This window comes from Artemia sp. Qi Xiang Cuo, chromosome 21 (assembly GCF_049724085.1).
Source record: "Artemia sp. Qi Xiang Cuo chromosome 21, ASM4972408v1, whole genome shotgun sequence".
In the NCBI taxonomy this organism is placed as follows: domain Eukaryota; kingdom Metazoa; phylum Arthropoda; class Branchiopoda; order Anostraca; family Artemiidae; genus Artemia; species Artemia sp. Qi Xiang Cuo.
Genome location: NC_142814.1, coordinates 42,459,501 through 42,482,282, shown reverse-complemented (window position 1 = coordinate 42,482,282; position 22,782 = coordinate 42,459,501). Strand labels below are relative to the sequence as shown.

Sequence of the window (22,782 nt, the reverse complement as noted above, 5' to 3'; positions counted from 1 at the left end):
ATTTCCCCCAGAATATCTCCACATGTAAAAGTGAGTCGGCAAAGAGAATATAAGATAAATAAAAAGAATTTAGTGTAGGAATCCTGGAAAATACGGAGATGAAAAATTTTCTCTGGGAAGTTCAGCCCCGGGAACTTCCCTCCCCATGGAAAATCCCCCTCCTCCAGAATCAGAATCCCCCCTCCCGCTAAAAATGTCTGTACAGTTCCCAATAGCAAATACTATATATAAGCTATGGGCAAATTTCACAACTTACAGCCATTCCCCTAGGAGCTGTAGGGAGGGGGGTCACGTTATCCTCAAAGGCATAGTCATAGGACTTGTTAACTATGCTGAACGAAATGACTATCTATCTCAAAGTTTTGATCAGACGACTTTGGGGGAAAAGGATGTGGGAGGGAGGCCAGTTGCCCTCCAATCTTTTGAGTTACTTAGAAAGGCACTAGAACTTTTAAGTTCTGTTATAATGAGCCTTCTCCCGACATTCCTAGAACCAATGGTTCGTTAAGATCACCCCTGGGAAAAGAAACAAAAAAAAAAATAATAATAAACACGCATCCGTGATTTCTGTTGCGTCAAAAAATACCCAATTCCACATTTTTGGAGATACGACCTTGGAAGCTCTACAGTGAGGTTTCTTTGATATGCTGAATCTGATGGTACCATTTTTACTAAGCTTCCTTAACTTTTTGTCTTTTCCCCCTTTTTACTATTTATATGAGTAATGTTGAACTTAATGAATCTTACATATTTGGAACTAGCATAAAGAGCCGGATCTTTTGATATAAAAATTCCATTTTTAGAGTTTTGGTTACTATTAATGCCGTTTCTTATTTACAATTCGTCACCACAAACTGCCTGAATTTTTTTTTAGTAAATACCATTTTAGATACGCACTCCTAAGCAGTACCCATTTTTCGAAAAGTTTTAAATAGTTTCAAAAAAAAGTTTTAAAAAGAAATGAAACTAATTAATCAACGGTCGAACGCAGGAAGTCAGTGGTGAAAGCAACGCTGAACAGACAACACTCTTCTGCAGTACTCACATAAATGTTTCTTTTACTTTGTAAGTTTTTTTTTCTTTTTTTTCTTTCCTATAGTCTTCTATAGATTGCGGGTTATCATTATTATAAATTTATGCATTTAAAGAAAGCGTCCATCGTTAGTGCTTTTGGAATACATTCAAATATTTATTCACACAAACAAGTAAATCACAGACGACAGATCAGCCAGAAACAAGCAACAAGTTATTTTTTTTTCCATGTTATTGACACTGTGCGGTTTTGAGACATCCGTGACATTAAACAACAGGGCATACAACAAGTTCTCTATATGACCCACGGTGGTATACAAAAATAGTTGCCGGGCAAGCAAGGCTAATTAAAACACAGCGAATGATTTTCGCCTGACTTACTAATTCCAATAACTGGCGCGGGCCCTGTTAAGTGTCCAGCTACAGCTGCAGCTTGCGCAGCAGCGGCTGCCTGAGCTGTTGCAGCTTGTTGCTGCATCTGTCGATGGCACTGTCGCAGATCAAACACCTAGAAATTAAAAACAGGAATTAGATTTAAAAAGGCCCCCCTAGAGGTTAAAAAAAAAGATTTTTTTTATGCTATCTCAAACTTTAAAAATCTCAGCCAAAGCAGTTATTTACTAATATTACATAATATTATAATAAACCATCATTATTATGGGAGAATCTTATCAGTTATTAGGAAATAGGATAAAAGTCACATTTATATGAAAAATGTATATATGAGAATACATATGAATAATCAGAAAATACAACATTATAAAAATAAATACTGAAACATATAAAAACATTGGTCGATTGATAAATAATCTTGGACGGGGAGCACATACATGGAAAGGCGCCAGTGGCTGTCACGAAAGCAAGACGATTTTTATGCTGAACTCGCCTTTTTAGACATACACAAATTTCATTGGATTTTGATATTTTCAATATGATATCTTGCTATTCGACACAAAGTTGCCAGATAGCTACTCAAACTCTAAATTTTTTTCTACAGTTTTTTTTTTATACTAGACAAGTTTAAAAGAATAACTCGAGATAAAACCGCTGTCTCCGAGCCAGATGCGTACAATTTTTTCCCTGGAAATACCACAAATAAGAATAGAACTATTCCCTTTCACATTATTTCTAATTTTTGACGGTAGTATACTTTTCGCCTTATTGCAAAAAGATGGAGTATACTTATAGAAAATCTACTGCCTGAGAACACTGATGACTTAAAGGCAGGGTCGTGAATCTTGTGTGGTTTTAGACCTGTTTCAAAAATTTTAATGGAGAGTATAGGACTTTTCCCTACTGTTAAACCTATACTATGGTGTTCTCAGATTAATGTAAACAGGATTTTATCGAAGCATCCAGGCAGGGGGAGTGGGAGGGGAAGATCCTTTCATTTAAATGACTCTTAGATCACAGTATATAACTCGTGAAAATTTCTACATATTAATCCTTTTTCATTTATACTTATCTACGGAGACAAATAAGAAACTAAAACGGAACAGAACATGCGCAAATACGTAACTAAGAACAGCTAAATCTGTATTCGCCTCTTCTTCAAAATGTACCATCACAGGACAATCTTATCAACTCAATGGCATCGGTGAGGTCTTTCTCACTCGCCAACAACATGAGGGAATCTAGTTCAAAATCAACCATGGTAGTTCTCAGCAAATTCTTAACAAACTCGGGCTTGCTAATTGTTCTTTTGACAGTAGCAACTGCAACAGGTGTTTTCGAAACCAATTTGCTAAGACTATTAGCTTCCTTAAGCTGATGTTGACGGCGTTGTCCTTCACCTAGGACTTCTCGGAAGCAAGTAGCGTCTTGGCAAAACTGAAACAGAACTTCCAGCTCTATTTGAAGAGCAGTAGAAACCGGAGTTTTTCCCGTTTCGGGAAAATAAAAATCGTCTTTACCAGTTCAATATCTGCAACTGGTACCCCTTATTTTTTATAGGGGGCTGAAGTAAAGAGCAAAATTGCTGAAAGTTCACAAGCCAAACTATGAGATTATTTCCCATCGTTGTAGTCAACCAATCAAGCAGGATTCAAAATGTTGTCTAAAGAATGCATTGAGATTTCGGCTTGACTTTGAACTCGGCTGTCAAAACAAGATCGCCCAAACGAAGTAACTACTGCTTGTATGGTTTCAGTCCTTGCAGTCCACAGAGTTCGTGATAAGTTTTGGAGATTAAGGCAAATTCAATCAAAGAGTTTTTCTTTAAGAGCGGCGAAAGGCTTTGTAGATGAAGAGAAGAACATGCTTATTTCTTCAAGAATGTTGAAAACCTCGATTATCAAAAGAGAGGAATTGCAACTACACTCTAGGACAGTGCTTAGTATGTAGGCCTGGCAGGGGGTGCAAGGCACACGGCAATCGATAAGTCCAGATACTTTCTGTTGGGCTATATTAAATTGACCAGACATCGGGCTGGCATAGTCATACGACTGGAATGCTAGTTCATCCACAGGAATTTCTCTCCTTGACAATGTCCCTATTATACTTTCTGCCACACCCTGCCCGGTTTTGTCATTAGCCTCGCTATCATCTAATGGTAAACACAATTGTGTCAAGAGAGCAAGCTATAGGAAAGAAAACCGAGAAATGTAATAATTTCCATGGTGAATTTTTTTTTAAGCCCTTAAAGGTAAACAAAGCGACACCATGTTCCTGAACTAAAAAGGATTACTAGAATTACTATGAAAATTACCATGGAACAGCCATAAATACTTACTTATCTCATTGCTAAGATGGCTTCACTTTACCCCCTTCCTGATCAATAAATGTACACTCAAATTTATATAAGCTACTCAGACTATATTTTTCAATATGTGTCTCAAGAAATTACTTAAAATCAAAGCTTAGGGTCATTTAATAGGTTTATTGTAGAATAAACCGCTTAGAAGATATACTATGAAAATAAGATAGTGTTTCTTACTCAAAGAACAAAGAAAACTTCTTGCCTAAAATATGTGATAAAAACTGACGTCTTCAAGAAAACAGGTGTATGCTACCTGATAGATGGCGCAACGGATGTGACTAAGGCAGAGTTCTCAAATAAAATTTTGTTCACAAAGGTACTGAGTGCCATCACACCTCCCCTATATATATAATTATACATATAACACATTATTAAATATACACTAAATTTAACATATTTTCCAGAAAAAATTATAGTATAAATAAAAATTCCTTGTTTTTCTTACCATTTGGCACCCTTTTGTGAGAGAAAAGCAGGGGGAGGGGATATACAGGGGTCCCCCCATGGGACGAACCCTAAATATTAACATGATAAAAGTGAGTCATTATATAACAAAGGAGTGCACATTCATATATTTTTACATTGAGAGAAAACATTTTTTTTAAATATTTTCATAGATCCAGATTTTTTATTTTTTTTTACTGAGCTTCATGAAAAAAAGAATAAAAACAAGGAACATAACATCAATGGTTCTCGTTCTAGATTATAAATGGCCTAAGAATATAAAGACAATTACAATAAACCTCTCTCCATCTCCTTCCGAATTACTAGTCATTCCGAGCCTGTACGAATAAGAAAAATAGAATGGTGTTTGACTTTAATTAATTAAAAAAAAATTCCACAGAATAAGTTTTTCAAAGAAAAGTAAAGAACTCCATTAAACCAAAAATAAGCAACAATAAAATAAAATCATCTACAAAGCGTGAAACTACCACAAATCACCATCGATAAATAAATGAAACCCAAAACGAACTATATATACATATATATATATATATATATATATATATATATATATATATATATATATATATATATATATATATATATATATATATATATATATATATATATATATATATATATATATATATATATATATATATATATATATATATATAAATATATATATATATATATATATATATATATATATATATATATATTTTAAACTGACAATGTACATTTATTTGTATTTTTTTCAGTAAAGTTCAAATTAGGTTCTGGTCTTGGGAAGGCATAGGGGTTTTGAGCCCTACTCAGGTTAATTTCTGCTCGTTTTCAGTTTGACTCGGTTATTTATTGTAATTTTTGTTCTTTTTGGGTTTCATTTATTTATCGATGCTGATTTGTGGTAGTTTCACGCTTGGTAGATTATTTAATTTTATTTTTGCTCATTTTTGGCTTAATGGAATTCTTTACTTTTCTTTGAAAAACCTATTTTGTGGAAACATTTTTTTTTTAATTAATTTCTGTTCGTTTTATATTAACATAGTCTTTTCAGGGAGAAAGAAAATAATACTTTAAATCTTTTCCTTTTTTAAAGACTTTATAGTTTGGCCGTCTATTTCATGCTGGAGAAAAATTTTCAGCAGCTTTTAACAACATACACCCTTTTAAAAATCTGGACACAAATAGTAGTGTTTAATTTAGTTCCACACCTCCTCTAGTTGACCTGAAATAGAAAACTTGATACCATTCGAAAAAAATCTTTTTACTTTCTTTGATGACTTGGATACACTTACGCTATTTTAATTTGATTACATTTTAAGAGCAGAAGTAGCCCCAAAAGTTTGAACATAATACCCTCAGTTGTTCTTGGGATACTGCTGAGATGCCTTATTGGGAATTAGCATTAACACAGTGCATTTTGATTTAATCTTAAGGCAACATTTAGTTTTTATACATAATGGGTAAATGGGAGGGTGGGCTTGGGAGGGGGACTATTTGCCCTCCAATCATTTTCGACTATTAAAAAGGGCATTAGAACTTTCTATTTTCAAATCAAATGAGCCCTTTTCAAAGTTCCTACGACAACTCCTTAGATACGAAGTGCCCTGGTCTATATATATATATAAAAAAAAAATAAATAATAATACATTATACCCACATCGATCTTTACTATAAAAATGTCAAGCCTTCCAATCACTTTCGACTATTAAAACGAGCACTAACCTTTTCAATTTCCAATCGAATGAGCCCTTTTTGAGTTTCTAAGATAGCACTTTCTATAAACACAGTATATGCCCCCAGGGCATAAATTACAAATCCTTGCCCAAAAGGATGTGAGGGGGCTGTCAACCTCAAAGACATAATATCCAGAAATTTCAACTACGTTGAAGAAAATTACTGCCTCAAAATTTGATTGGATGTGTTTGGGGAAATGGTGGGCGTGAGAGGGGGGTTAGTTGCCCTCAAATCACTTCAGTCTATTAAAAAGGGCACTAGCCCTTTCAATTTCCAATCGAATGACCCCTTTTTGAAGTTCCTACGACAAAGCTTTCTATGAAAACCTTGTATGCCCCAGGGCATAAATTACAACCCTTGCCCTGAGGGCTGTGAGGGGGTTGTCTTCCTCAGACATAATTTCAGGACCTTTCAACTACGTTGAACAAAATAGCTAGCTCAAAATTTTGATTGGATGTGTTGGGGGAAATCGTGGCCGTGAGAGGGGGGTTACTTGCCTTCCAATCAACTTCGACTATTAAAAAGGGCATTAGCCGTTTCAATTTCCAATCGAATGATTCCTTTTTGAAGTTTCTACGACAACGCTTTCTATAAAAAAAAAACCTTATGTGTCCGCAGGTCATAACTTACAACTCTTCCCTGAGGGCTGTGTGGGGAGTTTTATCCTCAAAAACATAATTTCAGGACTTTCTAACTACGTTGAACACAATGGCGATCTCAAAATTTTGATTGGATCTGTTTGGGGAAGTGGTGGGTGTGAGAGGGTGTTAGTCATCCTTCAATCACTTTCGACTATTAAAAAGGGCACAGGCCCTTCTAATTTCCAATCGAATAAACCTTTTTTGAAGTTTCTACAACATCACTATCTACAAAAGCCTTATATACCCCCAGGACATAACTTACAACCCTCACCCCGAGGGTTCTGAGGAGATTATTCTCCTCAAAGACCTAATTTCTAAAACTTTTAACTACGTTGAACAAAATGACTATCTAAAAATATTGATTGGATGTGTTTGGGGAAAAGGTGGGCGTGAGACGGGTGTTAGTTGCCCTCAAATTACTTTCGAATATTAAAAAGGGCACTAGTCCGTTGAATTTCCGATCGAATGAGCGTTTTTGTGAAGTTTCTATGACAACGCTTTCCATAAAAACTTTATATGCCCCCCAGGGCATAGCTTACAACCCTTGCCCTGAGGGCTGTGGGGGAGTGTCCTCCTCAAAAACATAATTTCTATCTGGAAATCAACTACTCTGAACAAAATGTTTATCTTAAAATTGTGATCGGATGTGTTTGGGGAAATGCTGGGCGTGGAAGGGGTGTTAGTTGCCTTCCAATCACTTTTGATTATTAAAAATTGCACAAGCCACTCCTATTTTCGATCGAATGAGCCCTTTTCGAAGTTCCTAAACCAGCTTCTTCGATGCAAAACGTCCTGTTCTAAAAAAAAAAAAAAAAAAAAAAAAAAAAAAAAAAAAAACAAAAAAAAAAAAAAAAATTTTGAATTAAAGTTATCAAGTATTTTGCAGTAGGTTGCATAGGTTGCATCAAGACAAGGCCAATTGTGGACAGAGAAAAGCTAAGACAGATATTCCAAGTATTTGAGAGGCAAATGTGTGCCAACATCGTTCTTTACTTAGGCAGCGCGATTGCGCTGCCTATGATATTATTGCTGCTATTCGTCTTATTCAGAGAGAAAATGAAGCATACTTATTATTCGTAATCAGAAGGATATACACAAGGTGGATCCATGCGCAGTTCTAGGTGCGCACTTGTTTTTATTATTATTATTATTATTATTAAGTTCCCGAAACAGACCAGGTTTTCATGCAACCGGCTATAGAAAGTTTTATCCAATGGCAAACATACACGTGTAATTCAGCAATATTGTTAGCTACCACCCTTGTTTCTTCTGTTTTAATGTCATTTGAATAGAAGATGAAAATTATAATAAATATAGTTTAAATTGTCTGTGACATACACCGTCAAAAATCTCAGCTATTAATATTCCAGTAAAGATACCAATTATTTCTTCGATTTTATAAGTATTACCTTGATGTAAGCAGAAGGATAAATTTTATGTACAGCATCCCCAGGTGCCCTACCAGCCTCCCTGTCCAAGTAGTAGCTTTGTACGAAAACGCTGTGATCTGACAAACATCGCAGCCAAATGTCCCCTTCACCTCGCAAATCCAGTTGAACTCCTTTGCCAATATGCAGCCTATCAAAAGAGAAAAATCAGTTTATATTCAGGGTCTAGGTCATCCGTGGTTTTAACAACATTTTGATTCGAGATTATATGGGGGAATTAGCTTAGGTGAAATTCGACCATTCAAGAAAAGGACCTAACTATGAACAAGATCTGTTTAGCCATTGCATGACCAAAAAGCCTAATGGTGAACCAAGGGAACCTAGACGGATGACACGTCCTAATACTGATCAAAGACCAGAAATTAACATAGGCAGAAGCCAGAAAGCATAAACATAACGTAATTAGCGTAGGGGAGAGGCTCTTCTGGAAGAAACACAATAATACAAAAGAGCAGCACCATATAACTTCTAATTTTTTACTCTTTGTGAAGTTTATGGCCGTGGTTGTGATAATTCATCCCCTCCCTCCTGGTGCCTGATACGCAGCGGGATTGGACGCTTTTAGGCCCGAACGTTTTCGCCACTCCTTTTTGCGAGATTTTGGGGGAAATCTCAGAAAACTCGGATATACACTGAACAGAACACAACTGATGAGCGAAAAGTAACGAGAGAGAGAGAGAGAGAGAGAGAGAGAGAGAGAGAGAGAGAGAGAGAGAGAGAGAGAGAGAGAGAGAGAGAGAGAGAGAGAGAGAGAGAGAGGTGATACCGAACCGTCAGCTGCCATTCTTTTGAGACATCTGAAAGTTTATACGCGGCCACGGATTTCTTGTGTTGCTTTAAAATCACTTTTCTGTGAAAAGGGAGCGCGGCGACGAAGCGCGTTTAGCACTTTGACGATAAATCACATCAGTCCAATTTTTTATAAGAAAAAATTACTCAATTATAATTTATTGCACCCGTGGCATTGTGCGCCCCAAGGCCCAGGCCTAGTGGACCTATTGGAAAATCCAAGACCTATTGGAAAATACAAAACTAAAGATTAAAAGTGATGAAATCCTTACTATATAAAACGCAGCAAGTCACAATCAATAATATTTGTTGATCTTTCTTTAAACATTCATCCATGTTTTTGGTCATCTTGTGATAGTACAATATCACAATATCATATCACAATCATATCACTATCACAATACAATATCATTTCAATTAATAAGAAACGTAGCAATCACATTTGAAAAATCACGCTATTCGCAACGCAAAATTTTTCAAAAGCTTGTAAAGATATATTGCAAATCTGTCGACAAACAGGTTATTTTTCAGATTTGATAGCTGTCTCTCAAAATTGTCAAAAAATGAAAATAAAAAGAACGAAGTTTATGTGAATAATTAAGACTAAGACTTACTGCATATTATAAAGTAAGAATTTCATCAGTTTCAATTTATGATTTTGTATATTTATTTTATTTATTTATTTAATACCCGTCAATATGATCAATTTTTGTGTTATACACGATGAAATTAGAATTAAAAGGTGATACTCTTTTTGTTCGGTAGCGTTTCCTTCACAAGAGCTCCTGTCTTATGCTGTTACCACTTAACATGTGATTTAGACACAAATTAAAACCAAACAAACAGAAAAATAATATAACCAGAATTAATATGAAATCAAAATAACGTTAAACAAAATTATAGGCAAGAAAGACCGCAAGGTAATTTCATATGCATGAAGGTGGTCTGAAAAGTTATGAGCCAAAGAGATTAAAAAGATTAAAAATGTATAGGAGTGGAATTTTTGGAGATTTAAGGTGGGAAGACAGAGATTAAAAATTGAAAAGACAAAGAGATTAATCTGTTAAAGAGATGAAGAGATTCTGAAACGCATAGGAGTAGGATTTTAGGAGATTGAAGGTGGGAAGACTGATTAAAAATTTAAAGGAATAAAAAGATTAATCTATTAAAGAGATTAAGAAACATATAGGAGTGGGATTTTTGTTCCTTTTTTCAAATTTTAAACTGACAGGAATGCAAATTTACTAAATTATAGGGGGGAGGGCAGAATTTTTTCGATCTTATGAAGACACAAAAAAAGTCATTTTCCGAAATTAGGATGGGAGGCATTTTTATTTTGTTTTTCATTTTTTTTTAAATGGAACACAAAAAGATGTTTCTTTAGAGGGGGGTGGTAATTTTTTAGAGAAATAAATAAAGCTTTTTTGAGGTTGTAGTTACGTTTAGTTCCTTTTTCATTTGCTCAAATCTTGCTAGTTGTAATTTTCTTCTCGCACCACTAGATCCAAAATAAACTATTTAAAGTGAGTTAAAGGCCATTCTCAATGTGAATTTACTAATACCGATATTTAGCTAGCTCAAATTTGAGCTAATCAGATTTTTCATAGAATTTTCTGATTAGCTGAAAAATTGTATGAAAAATTCAAATTAGCGCTAGCTAGATCTTAGTATTAGTAAAATTTCATTGTGAACAGGTCTTTATAGGAACCTTATTTTGAGACATTTTTGGTAAAAAAAGGAACGAAAATCACCAAACACTAGATGGCATTGTCGGCTATTCCGGCACTACATCCAATTTTTGCTCTTATACGTTTTTCATACTCTCTGAGCCTCACCTGCCTAGCCTCATCCATCAAAGTGGATGAGGCAGGGAAAGTGGGCTACTCACATGATTTTTTACTGGGGACTAACAGCCTTATGAGTGGATACGATGTGAATTTCAAGCATCGAAGGAAACAGATTATTATCCTATACTTCTGCAATAAAAATAGAGTTTTAATTCGTGCATTTTATTAACCAATTATATGATTCCACAATGACTTACATGCCAAACTTGATCCAGTAAGAAGAACACAAACACCAAATTGACTATTTTTAAAGAAACTTTTTGCCAGTAAGAGTAACGAAAACTTTTTAAGTTCCAACATTATTTATAATTAAACTCTGATTCTCTGTGTTTTATACCACTGTATTATGCAGTTTGCTTTATGCAATCGTTAGAATCTGGTCTGTTGCATACATTCTAAGAAAAAAAATGAGAAAAAAAAAATCAAGCATAGGAAAGTGAACCCATCATACGGTAAAAAGGGTTAAACTTCGACTGAAATGTTAATATACTTTTGAGTCATTTTGAAAATTTGCACTATCGCGTAGTGCACCGTAAATCATCGTAAAACCACCATTCCACCGTAAACATAATGGTAAAAACGTCAGAGATGATCCACACGAAGGACGTCTTGAAACTGCGACGGCTTTGAAAGTTACTGAAATATTAACAGATAATATTTGGAAAGATCGGGATCTAAGATCTGTAAAACCTTCGTAAATCGTTAACGACTTCCTACATGTAGGTTGTACCCCTACAAGCTTTGTCATTGCGAATCTTAGTAAAGAGTTTAAAATTCGTTAAGAGTAAAATACTAAATAAGAATCTCAGTAAAATAGTAATACGGTATAATTTTCACGAATATTTGATCCAAAACCAACCAGAAATTAAGTTATTTTATTCTACTGCTACAGGTATGAAATTTTTCAAAATTCGACAGAGGACAGTGATGTTTTTAGGATAGGGGAACAGAAAGACACTTGCCCCGGGCGAAGAAATTTTAGGGGCGCATAATTTCAGATTTGAACACAAATTTAGGGCTTTGCTTAAAATAGAATTAATTTCAGAATGACACGAATGTCGATGATATTACATTGAATTGCTTCAAATTGATGAACAGTACTTGTACCCAATAATGAGTGGTCGCTTATATTAAATTAATAATATTAATTATTAATAATTAATAATTAAATTATATTTATACATATTATATAATATATAAATTATACATTACATAATTATTATATAATATATTATAATAAATAATTTCTTAGACCACACTGCTTTTCCATTAAAAACAAAAAAAATTTTAAACAAGAAAAACGGGTTTTAATTTTCTATAAAGCAGTGAAATACAAAACAATTAATTATGCACAAGTTCTTTCCAAGGGGATCAGTTAGCCCTAGAATATATGGTTTGCCAAAAATACATAAAACAGGCATCCCCTTAAGACCTATTGTTTCAACAACCAATTCACCAACAGTAAAAATCGAGAAATGGGCAGCAATGACACTTAAACCATTATTATATCTCCAAAATTCGTATATAAAAAACTCGAAATTTTTAAAAGATAAACTTATAAGTGTAGAAATATCAGAAGAATCTAGATTGTTCAGTTTTGATATATAATCCATGTATACGTATATTCCTTTTGATAAATCGTTTAGTATTTTATCCAAAAAACTTGAGGAACGAAAAAATGAGATAGAAGAATTATCTTCGGGAATTGAACTGGAAACTATATTAAATTTAGTCAGAATAACTAGCAGGTGTACTAACTATTTCACGTTTGGAGATAATTTTTACCATCAAATTAGGGGTTTAGCAATGGGAGGGCCTTTAAGTCCGTTGTTAGCAAATATTTATGTAGAGTATGTTGAAAATTTAGCTATAGAAACATATTTTTTAAAACCTAAATTTTGGGGCAGATATATGGATGATATTTTAGTTATTTGGAATTACGGGGAATCAGAAATTGAAGGTTTTTTGGAACATTTAAATAATTTGGGAGGAGAATTAATTTTTACAATTGAAAAGGAAACAGAGAATAAGTTACCGTTTCTAGATATTTTGATCCATAGAAATAATAAAGAACTAGCATTTTCAATTTACCGTAAACCGACTAATAACAACCGTTATTTGTCTTTCACATCAAATCATCCAATCCAAGTAAAAAGAGGTGTGGTTATTTCTTTAGTGGATAGGGTATTAAAATTAGCATCACCAGGATACATAAGAAATGAACTAATTTTTATTAAGGATATTCTAATAGGCAATGGCTCTCCGGAAAATATGATATCTCAAATAATTGAAATAAGGAAAAAAAATTTGACGGAACCAAGAATATTAGAAGAAGATGGGTCAAATAAAGAAACACATTACATAACGTTGTCTTTTATACCAATTTTATCACAAAAATTAAGAAGAGAATTAAAAAAACATAATATAAATACAGCATTTAAATCAGGACATAATATAAGCTCGTTGTTAAATAAAGGGAAAGACAAGATACCGAGAAATTTGAAAAAGGGAGTATACAAAATTCCATGTTCTTGTGGTAAATTTTATGTGGGAAGAACGCAGCAAACTTTAGAAAATAGGCTACAACAACACAAGAATGCAATAGATTGCGCTCTAAAACAAAACAAAAAACCAGAAACGTTTGAGTCAGCTGTTGCAGAACATCTTTATAATTTTCCTCATCACAGTATTTTATTTGATCAAACAAAAATAGTAGATACGTCTGTAGGACTTTTACAAAGCTTCAGGGAAATTATAGAAATAAAAAAGATAATATATGGGGGTACTAGTATAAATAGAGATGAAGGCGAATGTGGGATCAATTAAATTTATAATAGTTTAATTAAAATGCAGGCAAGATATTCAACCAGTACTGATTTTAATAATATTTCTGAAACGAAAGATGACCTTGCGAACAAAGGTCAGAATGGCTTAAATGATGAGAAAAGTAAACGAACTGCAGCTAAGCTTGCAACCAAACGAATCCATTAAATTTAAAATTCATAAATTGGTTGATGAACTTGTGAAATTTAATTAGGGGTTATGGGCCGGGGGTTAGTTGACCTTTTATTGTTTTGGTCTAAGTATAAATATATTCTTCATTTTTGATAGATTTCCATTTATATATTGGGACGAGGCAAGTTGAATCATATATACATTCAGTGCATGGAAGTGTTTATTTAATATGTGAGTTTTGTTTCTTATTTATTTATATTTTTTCTTTTGTTTTTTTTCTTTCTCTTTATGTGTTTAGTATGTTTTATTGTGATGTAAGTTAAGTTTTTTTTTTTTTTTTGTTTAGAAAGGCTCCCGGATGTGGGGCCGAAATATTCGGAGCTTTTGTGCATAATTAATTGTTTTGTATTTCACTGCTTTATAGAAAATTAAAACCCGTTTTTCTTGTTTAAAAATTTTTCTGTTTTTAATATATTATAATATAATATATTACATAATATATATAATATAATATATTATTTATATAATATAATATATTATATAATATATAATATATTATATAATATATAATATATTATATTATATAGTATATTATATAAATTATATAATTAATAAATAAATAATAACTAATAAATTAATAATAACGTACTTCAGATCAACAATAGGCCAGGAGTGACTAAGTGATTTAGCGTTAATGAGCATAGAACGTGAAGAATTAGACGCAATCAGTTCGGACGGGATAATTAAAAATTTTGCACAGGCTAGAGTAAGAAAAGTCAAATTTAATGGAAAATATTGTTAAAATTTGGCCTGAAAATTTTTGACAGGGGATAGGAGGGGGGTGTCAATCAAGATTTTGACCTGGGCACAAGAGAGGCCAGAACCACCACCGGTAGACGGTGATGGACAGATCTAATACAGCAGTGGGTGCAGCCCTGCATCAGCTGTAATATGAAAGAAAAAGTGGAGTGCAAAAACAAACTATTTGATGTCAAATTATCTAGATGTCAATGTCAAACAAATTTTGATGTCAAACAAATTATCTAGACAGAACGTTAATACCAAAAGGTCATGGCATGACCTTCGCACTGAATAGTCGTGTTGATTTTAACTGGGGTGTTTGCTGTCACTTGCTGTATTCCGTGTTTGTGTAGGTAAAGTTGTCAATGAATAATTTGTTAATCATTTGTCCAAGTTAAAAATCGTTTTGGTAAACTTGCAGTCCCTGACCACATCTAAAGGAAACATGCTAACAAAAGTTATACCATTAGATTCCTTAGTTTATGCTCTTTCAAAATATAATAGCACTTTTTTGACAATGCTGTCCAGAAGACATAAATAAGTTCCTTTAAGCTTTTTACTAGTTGCTTTAGCTAGGCGGGGCAATGTGGGGGACAGAATAGGGAAATTTAGGCACCTCGATTCCACACTATTACTCAACAGGCTAAAGGAATTTACTTCAAGAAGCCACACACTATAAGGAGGGGAGGGGCAGGATATTGCAACCTGAGAGCAAGATAGTCCTATTACTCTAAAACACATTCCGAGAAAGACATTATGAAGGTTTTAAACACTCCGTTGTGCTTCCATTATCATAAAATTTTGGAGTTTCCCAAAAACAGAAAATTCAGTGTTCCAAAATTTCTCTGAAAAGTAACCATGACGAAAATTAACCTCTTAACGTTTGTGTATTTATGAGCGTTAGTTTTCAGGGCCGGGGGACTTAGGAGAAATCAAGTTAATTAAATAAATATAATTTAATTAATCAAAAATTAATTAAATAATATTTTTATTAATAAACGTTCGTTTAAAATATCTTATTTATATTAATATTATTAATATATCTTAATTTTCCCTTCGTCTATAAATGAAGGTAAAAATGAAGCTAAGAGCGAAAAAATTGCTTGTATGATAATTTCCTCTCCCATGAGGAAATTATCATAACCTTTCGGGAGGGATCAATCAATTAACTTCATCTTTTGTTGCTAAGCAACAGAAGGTCACACAGAATCCCAACATAGACCGTTCAAAAGAGCGGAAAAAATTACACTAAATTTTGGAAGATTTGGAATAGGAATATTTCGCTCTTAGGTCACAACATCGTCAAAACGCAACCTTTTTGCCTTAATCAATACTGATCTCACCAACTTTTGACCAACCCTTTCATTTTGGGGTGATGATATTAAGAGTCGACTACTTACAGAACAGCTTTAACTAATTTTATTTATTTACTTTTAAGCTTTTAACTGATTTATTTATTTGATAGCTTTCAATGAATCCTGGTAGATTTACTTCACAGTTTTTAGTACTTTGTAACTTATCAATTAACTAAGCTATAACTAAACAAGGTGATTAATTAATTAAGTTGCTCAATTGTTATAAAATAATTTAAACACAAAATCGACTGTTTAATCAAGAACGTGTTCAGGATTTTTTTCGGGGTGGGGGGGGTGGGGGTGTGGGGGTTGTTACAAAAAAAATATAAAAAAACGCATTAAAATTTGCTAATATTCATTTTTGTTACGTTTTCAAGACTCTGACAAACATTTCAGGGGGGTTCAAACCCCTTAACCCCCCCCCCCCTGAATACAGCCTTGTGCCTAGTACAATACTATATTTTAGAGCACCTTCAATGAGAAATTAGACGAAACAAAAAAAAAATTTCTTCATAGTGGCTGAGTATTTATCGAGAAATACAACTCCTCAGGTATTAGCCTGAATACAGAGAATAGTCCTACGTGACCTTAACTTTGCTATCCTCAAGAATTGCAAGCGACAACTCCTTGATGAAATCAACACGAAAATAAAACGCGTAGGGCTCAAAATTCACAAACAAAAATACATAGCAACATCAAACTCCTCGCTTCAGATCAAGTGAGGTGACAACGAGTTGGAACAACTGGTTAATTTTGAACTTCTGAGAAGCATGATTGAAACTTGTAGCTCACTGCAGAAAGGAGCGGCGTATTGGCCAAACAAGTAGAATTTTCAACAAGGTGAAGAGAATCTGGCAATCAAGCATCTTTCCACTAAGTGTCAAACTTAGACTCCTCCATTGTACTGTTCTGTCGAATTTGACATACGCATTTGAATCATAGCATATTAAGGGGATTCGACACCATAAAAATCAGCCTATCTCGTTCATTATAAACTTTTTTAGTTTGTGTGGCCAAACTATTAAGAATTGATTGGGCGGTGTTGCAATAACTTGTAGGGCTTGGATAAGCGATCCAAATAAACGACAGAAAACTGAAAACCTATACTTTCCCTGAAATCTTGGAAAAACCTTGTAACTTCTCTTGTTTTGTGCCGGAGAAACAGATTTTTAGTTTGAGGAAAACTTATACAATTAAGAAGTGTAAATTTAGTTTTTTTGATCAAACGGAGCAGAAACTTTTTTAAAATTCAGGAAAGGGATGTACCTAAGAACGTTTTAGTTCTACGAAAATTCAAAAATCATTCCTGCTACGAAAATTTGAAAAACAGCTTCAAAAGAAATGTGTTTTGATCAATTTGACAGTTCTTCGAATTTTCAATGGTTCAGCCCGCTTTGATTGAACACTTTGGCACAATTCCACTGTCTTTTCAAACAATTTCATAATCAAATCATAAATTGTCAATAAATGTCAACGATAAGTAGTCCCCTGGGAGAATTCATTAACGGACCCTTTGCCTTTGAGACAGTCAGCCGACGTTGAGGCTCGCAAAATGATGTTTTAGATATAAAATTATCTCAATGCAGAGCAAAAGCGTCAGATCCTGTTCACAGTTAGACTTGCTAAAAAGGAGCTTAAACACTTTTATAACAAAAATACAAAAAAAGCCAAAACTAGCGGTTAAGCAGTTAATAATTAAAGCAGTATCCTTTAAAGAAGAAAAATTAGTAATAATTAAAAGCGCATACCTGGCTCTTTCACTTTGCTCCGTTCGATGAACATTGCTTAAAGCTCCTAAACAAAATCTATCACCGCCAACTGGATCTACATACCCATCTATCGTCACATTTGGGCATGACGAGGGCACTTTGAAAGTCTCGCCAACCTGATAAAAAAAAAATAAGATTGAAAAAAAGGCATATACCCTTGAAAAATAAGGACTTAATCTATATCCTATATCAACATATCTGAGAACCCTAGAACAAAGTATTCAGGCCCCTGTCAATAACAATATAGAATGTTGCATTACCCATAAATGATGAACAAGGATGCGCGGTTTTGTGTCTTTTTTTTGGAGGTGACCGCATCAAACCAGAGGTCATAGAATACTGAGAGAGTGCTCCGTCGATCGGACATTTCAATCTCTAGGTGATTTTTTTTTTAAATAAGGGTCAAAGTGACTTTGAATTTTGTATTTGGTGGGGGGGGGGTGATTTTTTCTGGTCCTCAAAAACAATATAAGCAACAGTTTTTTTCTCTTATGCTTGTCGTCCGACAGGATTTTTACTGGTAATTAATTAAGTGGTAATAGCAATTAATTAATTTGTCCCGATTTCCGAAGAAAACTAATAAAAGGATGTAGACCATTCAGATTCATAAAAAAAAGTTCGCGCATATGATTACTTTCATGGCGGTCAAACTCACGTGCGTTAAACTTTGGGTTTTTACTACAGAAACAAGATATCTGTGAAGAGTCTATCGAAAACAAAAAGAATATGACAATCATAAGACTGTTACAAAAGAAATAGCACGATCCTTGCCATAACAAACTAAACAGCATGTCCGGATGTGTCAAACGGATTTGCAATCAGCAGCGATTAAAAGGGCAACCTACGGTGATGTTTCGCCATGCCTTGTGGAAAAAATTAACTTTTGCGGCAACAATTGAGCGCACTTCATCTGAGAGCTAAAAGTGAAAAATTTTTGCTCATTTGGTCAAAAATGTTGCATAAATAAAATCCAGCATTTAAAAAAACTCCCAGTTCTGAATTGTAGCTATAACTATAAATAAATAAATACATATATATATATATATATATATATATATATATATATATATATATATATATATATATATCAGACCAAGTGATCTGGTGGACCACTTGATATGTGATAAACGAATAAAAAGCTTACATTAAAGAGCCTTACCACCATTACTCCAAAGGATCTCAGTTACAACCGGTGAAATTTTACTAGATAAAACAACATGACAAGAAATTAGCTTTTAAAGAGTGAGGATAAGATAAAGTGTAATTTTAAACTTTTGGGCTACGAAAACAAGGGGGGGGGGAGGTAAAATCTCCTCATAAAACCCTTAAGATAGCTTAACCAACAGTTGATTAAACCGTCTTCATTTGAAAAGTTAAAAGCTTTCGGACACTTCTCAGATTGGTTAGTTTAATTAGGGGAGCCAATTCGGGGGGGGGGGGGTAGACATTGAAAAATACATTCTTGTGAAGTTATAAGATTTTATGTGATTACTGTTTGTGAAGCTGCAAAATTTCAGGTAAGCACCTTTTGCGAAGTTACACAATTATGTCAGCATCTTCTAGAATTTGCGATATTTTATATCACCACTTCTTGTTAAGTCCAGGAGAATATAGAGGGGAGGGAGGCAGAGAGTACAGACCCCAGCCTTGGCATTAATCTTGCTCCCTGATATTCACAGCATAATTTACTTTTTTGTCTGTTGTTAATTTTTAGACAAATTCTGAATCTCTATGTTTTGTTCTGCTGAGGAGGAGAGAAGGGCCAATTCCCGGACCAATTCATGAAAATTACAGAAACATCACAAGAGTTCTGTCCCCTCAAAAAGGGATAATGACCCTGCTCTTCTTCTTTTACCTTTTTTTTTTAAATATATCACTTATTATCAACAGATAAAAAAAATTAAAAATATAGATACAATATAAAAAACATACATTATTATTATATACAATAAATATAAAGCGATATAAAAATTATTTAGTTTGACAGTTAGTATTCTCAGTTGGGGTGTACTAATTTAAATACACTTATAGTACCAAGGTAATCAAATGATGACCCCCTGATGCCCCCCTGACGCCATCTTCGGTCTGTTTACAACTGAGAACCGGGATTTTCTACGATTTTCCTTGTGGTTGTTATACAGCTTTTAAGATTCTTTTTGTTGTATAGATCCTCTCCGCTGTTGCCACACTTGAATCGTGAAAGAGGCAAGCTCAACCAATGTTTGAAACATTTAAACTATCTGCAGCTGACCTATGAGTAATACATCAATCAACAGAATGATACAAGCAAAGCCAAAAATTACATAGAATTAAAACCAATTACCTAACCTTAGTTTTAATTCTTATAATTTTTGGCATTTATTTAACTTTATTTATCTTTTGATTTTTTTTCATTGGTCTTGTTGACTTTCCGCGTTTGCTTTGTTTTTTATTCGGCATTTTCCTTAATTATATTATTATGTTCGCGCTGAAGAAGAGAGGCAGTTGTTGTCTCGAAATATTCACTTTGTGTGTTTCTTCAGTATTTTCGTTTAGCCTTTAAAAACCCCATTTTTGATAGTTTTATTTCTTTCTTTTTTTAAGTAAATGGTTGTGATAGTTTAAGCTTAACCAATCTGAAGAATCAGATTTCATTTTTAGCGTCTTTGGTTTGGGCTGTATTCGGGGGAGGGGTTAGAAGCTTTGCCCCCCCCCCCCACCCCCGAAAAAAATGTTTGTCCAACTCGTAAAAACGTAATGAAAATGCATAAAAAAATTTTTAATGCGTTTTTATGTAGCCCCATCCCCCCCCCCAAAAAAAATAACCTCCCAAGCAAGAATCCTGAATACGGCCCTTGTCCTTGATACTTTAAATTTAGTAGTTCATTACACATTGAGTTTTCAATAAATATCCCTTTGCCGCTTACCTGAGTATCTAATTCGAAATAAGCAATGGAGCACCAGTATTCGGGCATTGGTTGATTCGAAACAGGTGTAAGCATATTCATTTCTTGTTGAATGGCCGGGGCTGGCACCCCTAAATTAAATAAATAAACAAAAATAAAATATATTTATATATAAATATATAAAAAATATATAAAATATATTTAATATATAAAAATATTTAAAATATATATATATATAAAATAAACAAATATATATTATATAAATATATATTTATAATATATAAATATATAAAATATATAAAAAAAACAAAAATAACAAAAATAAAATATAAAACATAAACTAAATCAGCAAAATACACAGGCTACTGATAAAAACGTATCTAGTAAAGATAGATGTCAATTTCTGAAGCTCGGGTCACTGGAAGGATTTTTCATAGAAAAAAAGGACAAAACAATTGGGTTAATTCATTTTCAAAAAGGTGAATTACATCCTATTACTAATAAAGAATATGTTTCTCAAATTAATAATGATCCGTATTAAATATCAACTTAACAAACTGGCTTATACCAACACCCACATAAACGAAAAATTAAATGGTCTGTTCTGTCTTTGAAATTACAAACCAATTTAAACTTTTGATTTACTGGCACCTAAATGCATAGTTTTTACTCTAAATTAAGACAATTTGACAATTAAAATTCAGGAAACGTATACCATTTTAGGCCTAAAGATCAGGAAACATTTCAGGAAACATTCTGAATTTTAAAGTTCAGGAAAATTTAGGAAACATACCATTATAGGCCTAAAGTATCATCAGCCCAGTAATACCAATAACAATGAAAAAAAAAGGGCCAAATGAACGCCTCTTTAACTTACTTTTAAGAAGCCCAAAGAGCTGAGCCGCCCGAATACTCTCCAGAATAGAGTTATAAAAAAAGGCTATATAAACAAAATTGCAACCTAATTTTTTTTTCCCTCAAAGCAGATGTCATAAGAGAACCCTCTACTGGCAGTTCAAGACTATTGAAAACCTAACACCTTGATGGTAAATATTACACTAACAAGATGGTGCCAGTGAAAATGTACTGTGCTGGGAATAAGTATATTATCTTATAGTTCATGAAATGCTGTGGAATGTAAGTCAAATGTAAGTCTATGTTAGGGTTGCCACCTATATTTTTAGAATGAACATTTACGGCACACTTGTCATCCTTATGATGCTGCAATCTTAAAAAAAAGAAATTCAAGTATAATCCCCCCCCCCCCACCAGGAGAATTCCCCTGCAGAAAATACCCCCTCCAATAAGAATTTCCCCGGGAAATTACCAACCGCATAAAATTCCTCTCCTGCTTCCCACAGAAAATTTTCCCTGTAAACCATTTTCAACCCGAACAAACTTCCCTTCTCCATCGTGGAATATTCTTCCCTGGGAAATCCCCCTTGATAATACCCCTTCATTTGAAAAATCAAGTCTATATATCGAAAAGTTTATGCACGGCTGAAATCTCAAAAGAAAGGAAATTTAATGGAAACTACCCCGCAAAAAATCCCCCCCCCCCGTGGGAACCACCCCCAACACGAAAAATTCTCTCGGGAGAAAATCCCACTCCCTTTCCCCGCTGTTTATCCCTCCTGAATATGAATAACTATCATATTTTTTAATTTAAAAGCATTTGAAAAACTTCCCCACGGGCCTTTCTTCTTCTAGAAAGTTTATCCCCAGGAAATCACTACCCCCTGTAAAAACTTACCTTCATTGGGGAATCGAGTCCATAAATTGAAAAAGAGGATAATGCATTGAATCGATAAACAAGGAGATCGATTTTTTGCATACATCATACTTTTTACTATAGAGTTAATCCCAGGTTGAATATAGTTGTCCTTCACCCTATATTTATATAAATTTTCCAATTAATTTATAATGATTACATATGCAAAGAGTCGGAAAAATATATGCAAATCTTAGTCAAAATTATGGAAAATTACCTCCTCTCACCGCGGAAAATTGTCCCCATATTTAAAACAATGATAGTAGTTTCGAATTTGAATTTGAAAATAATTTCTTGGAAAATAGGTACGATGGACAAGCAACTGACTTTAGTGATTAGTTATTTCTCGTTCTTAGCGCACTTACTTTCAGATTTAGTGTCTTTCAACACTTTCAAAAGCAATTCATCTGTGTACGTTGCTCCCGCCCCGGAGTAAAACGAGCGACATTTCGATCTCGTATTCATAGATCGCAAATTCGATATGAGAATTTTCAAACCGATTTTATATAGGCCTACAGATTTTAACTCATTTGCGAGGAGTAAA

At 33.7% G+C, this 22,782-nt stretch overlaps 1 protein-coding gene across 6 annotated transcripts in view; it reads right to left on the bottom strand.

The window, feature by feature from the left end:
- The window catches only part of Med (Smad/Smad4 homolog Medea), a 77,557-nt gene that overhangs the window by 6,362 nt on the left and 48,413 nt on the right, over nucleotides 1–22,782 (bottom strand). For 5 of the 6 annotated variants that reach the window (XM_089107041.1, XM_089107038.1, XM_089107037.1 and 2 more), the window contains 4 exons: nucleotides 20,489–20,598; nucleotides 17,562–17,698; nucleotides 8,028–8,196; nucleotides 1,414–1,540 (listed from right to left, as the gene is read on the bottom strand). In XM_089107041.1, coding sequence (XP_088963167.1) covers nucleotides 1,414–1,540; nucleotides 8,028–8,196; nucleotides 17,562–17,698; nucleotides 20,489–20,598 — 543 coding nt within the window. Of the gene's footprint in view, nucleotides 1–1,404; nucleotides 1,541–8,027; nucleotides 8,197–17,561; nucleotides 17,699–20,488; nucleotides 20,599–22,782 lie in introns of all 6 variants that reach the window. The other variant, XM_089107039.1, reaches the window with a different exon arrangement.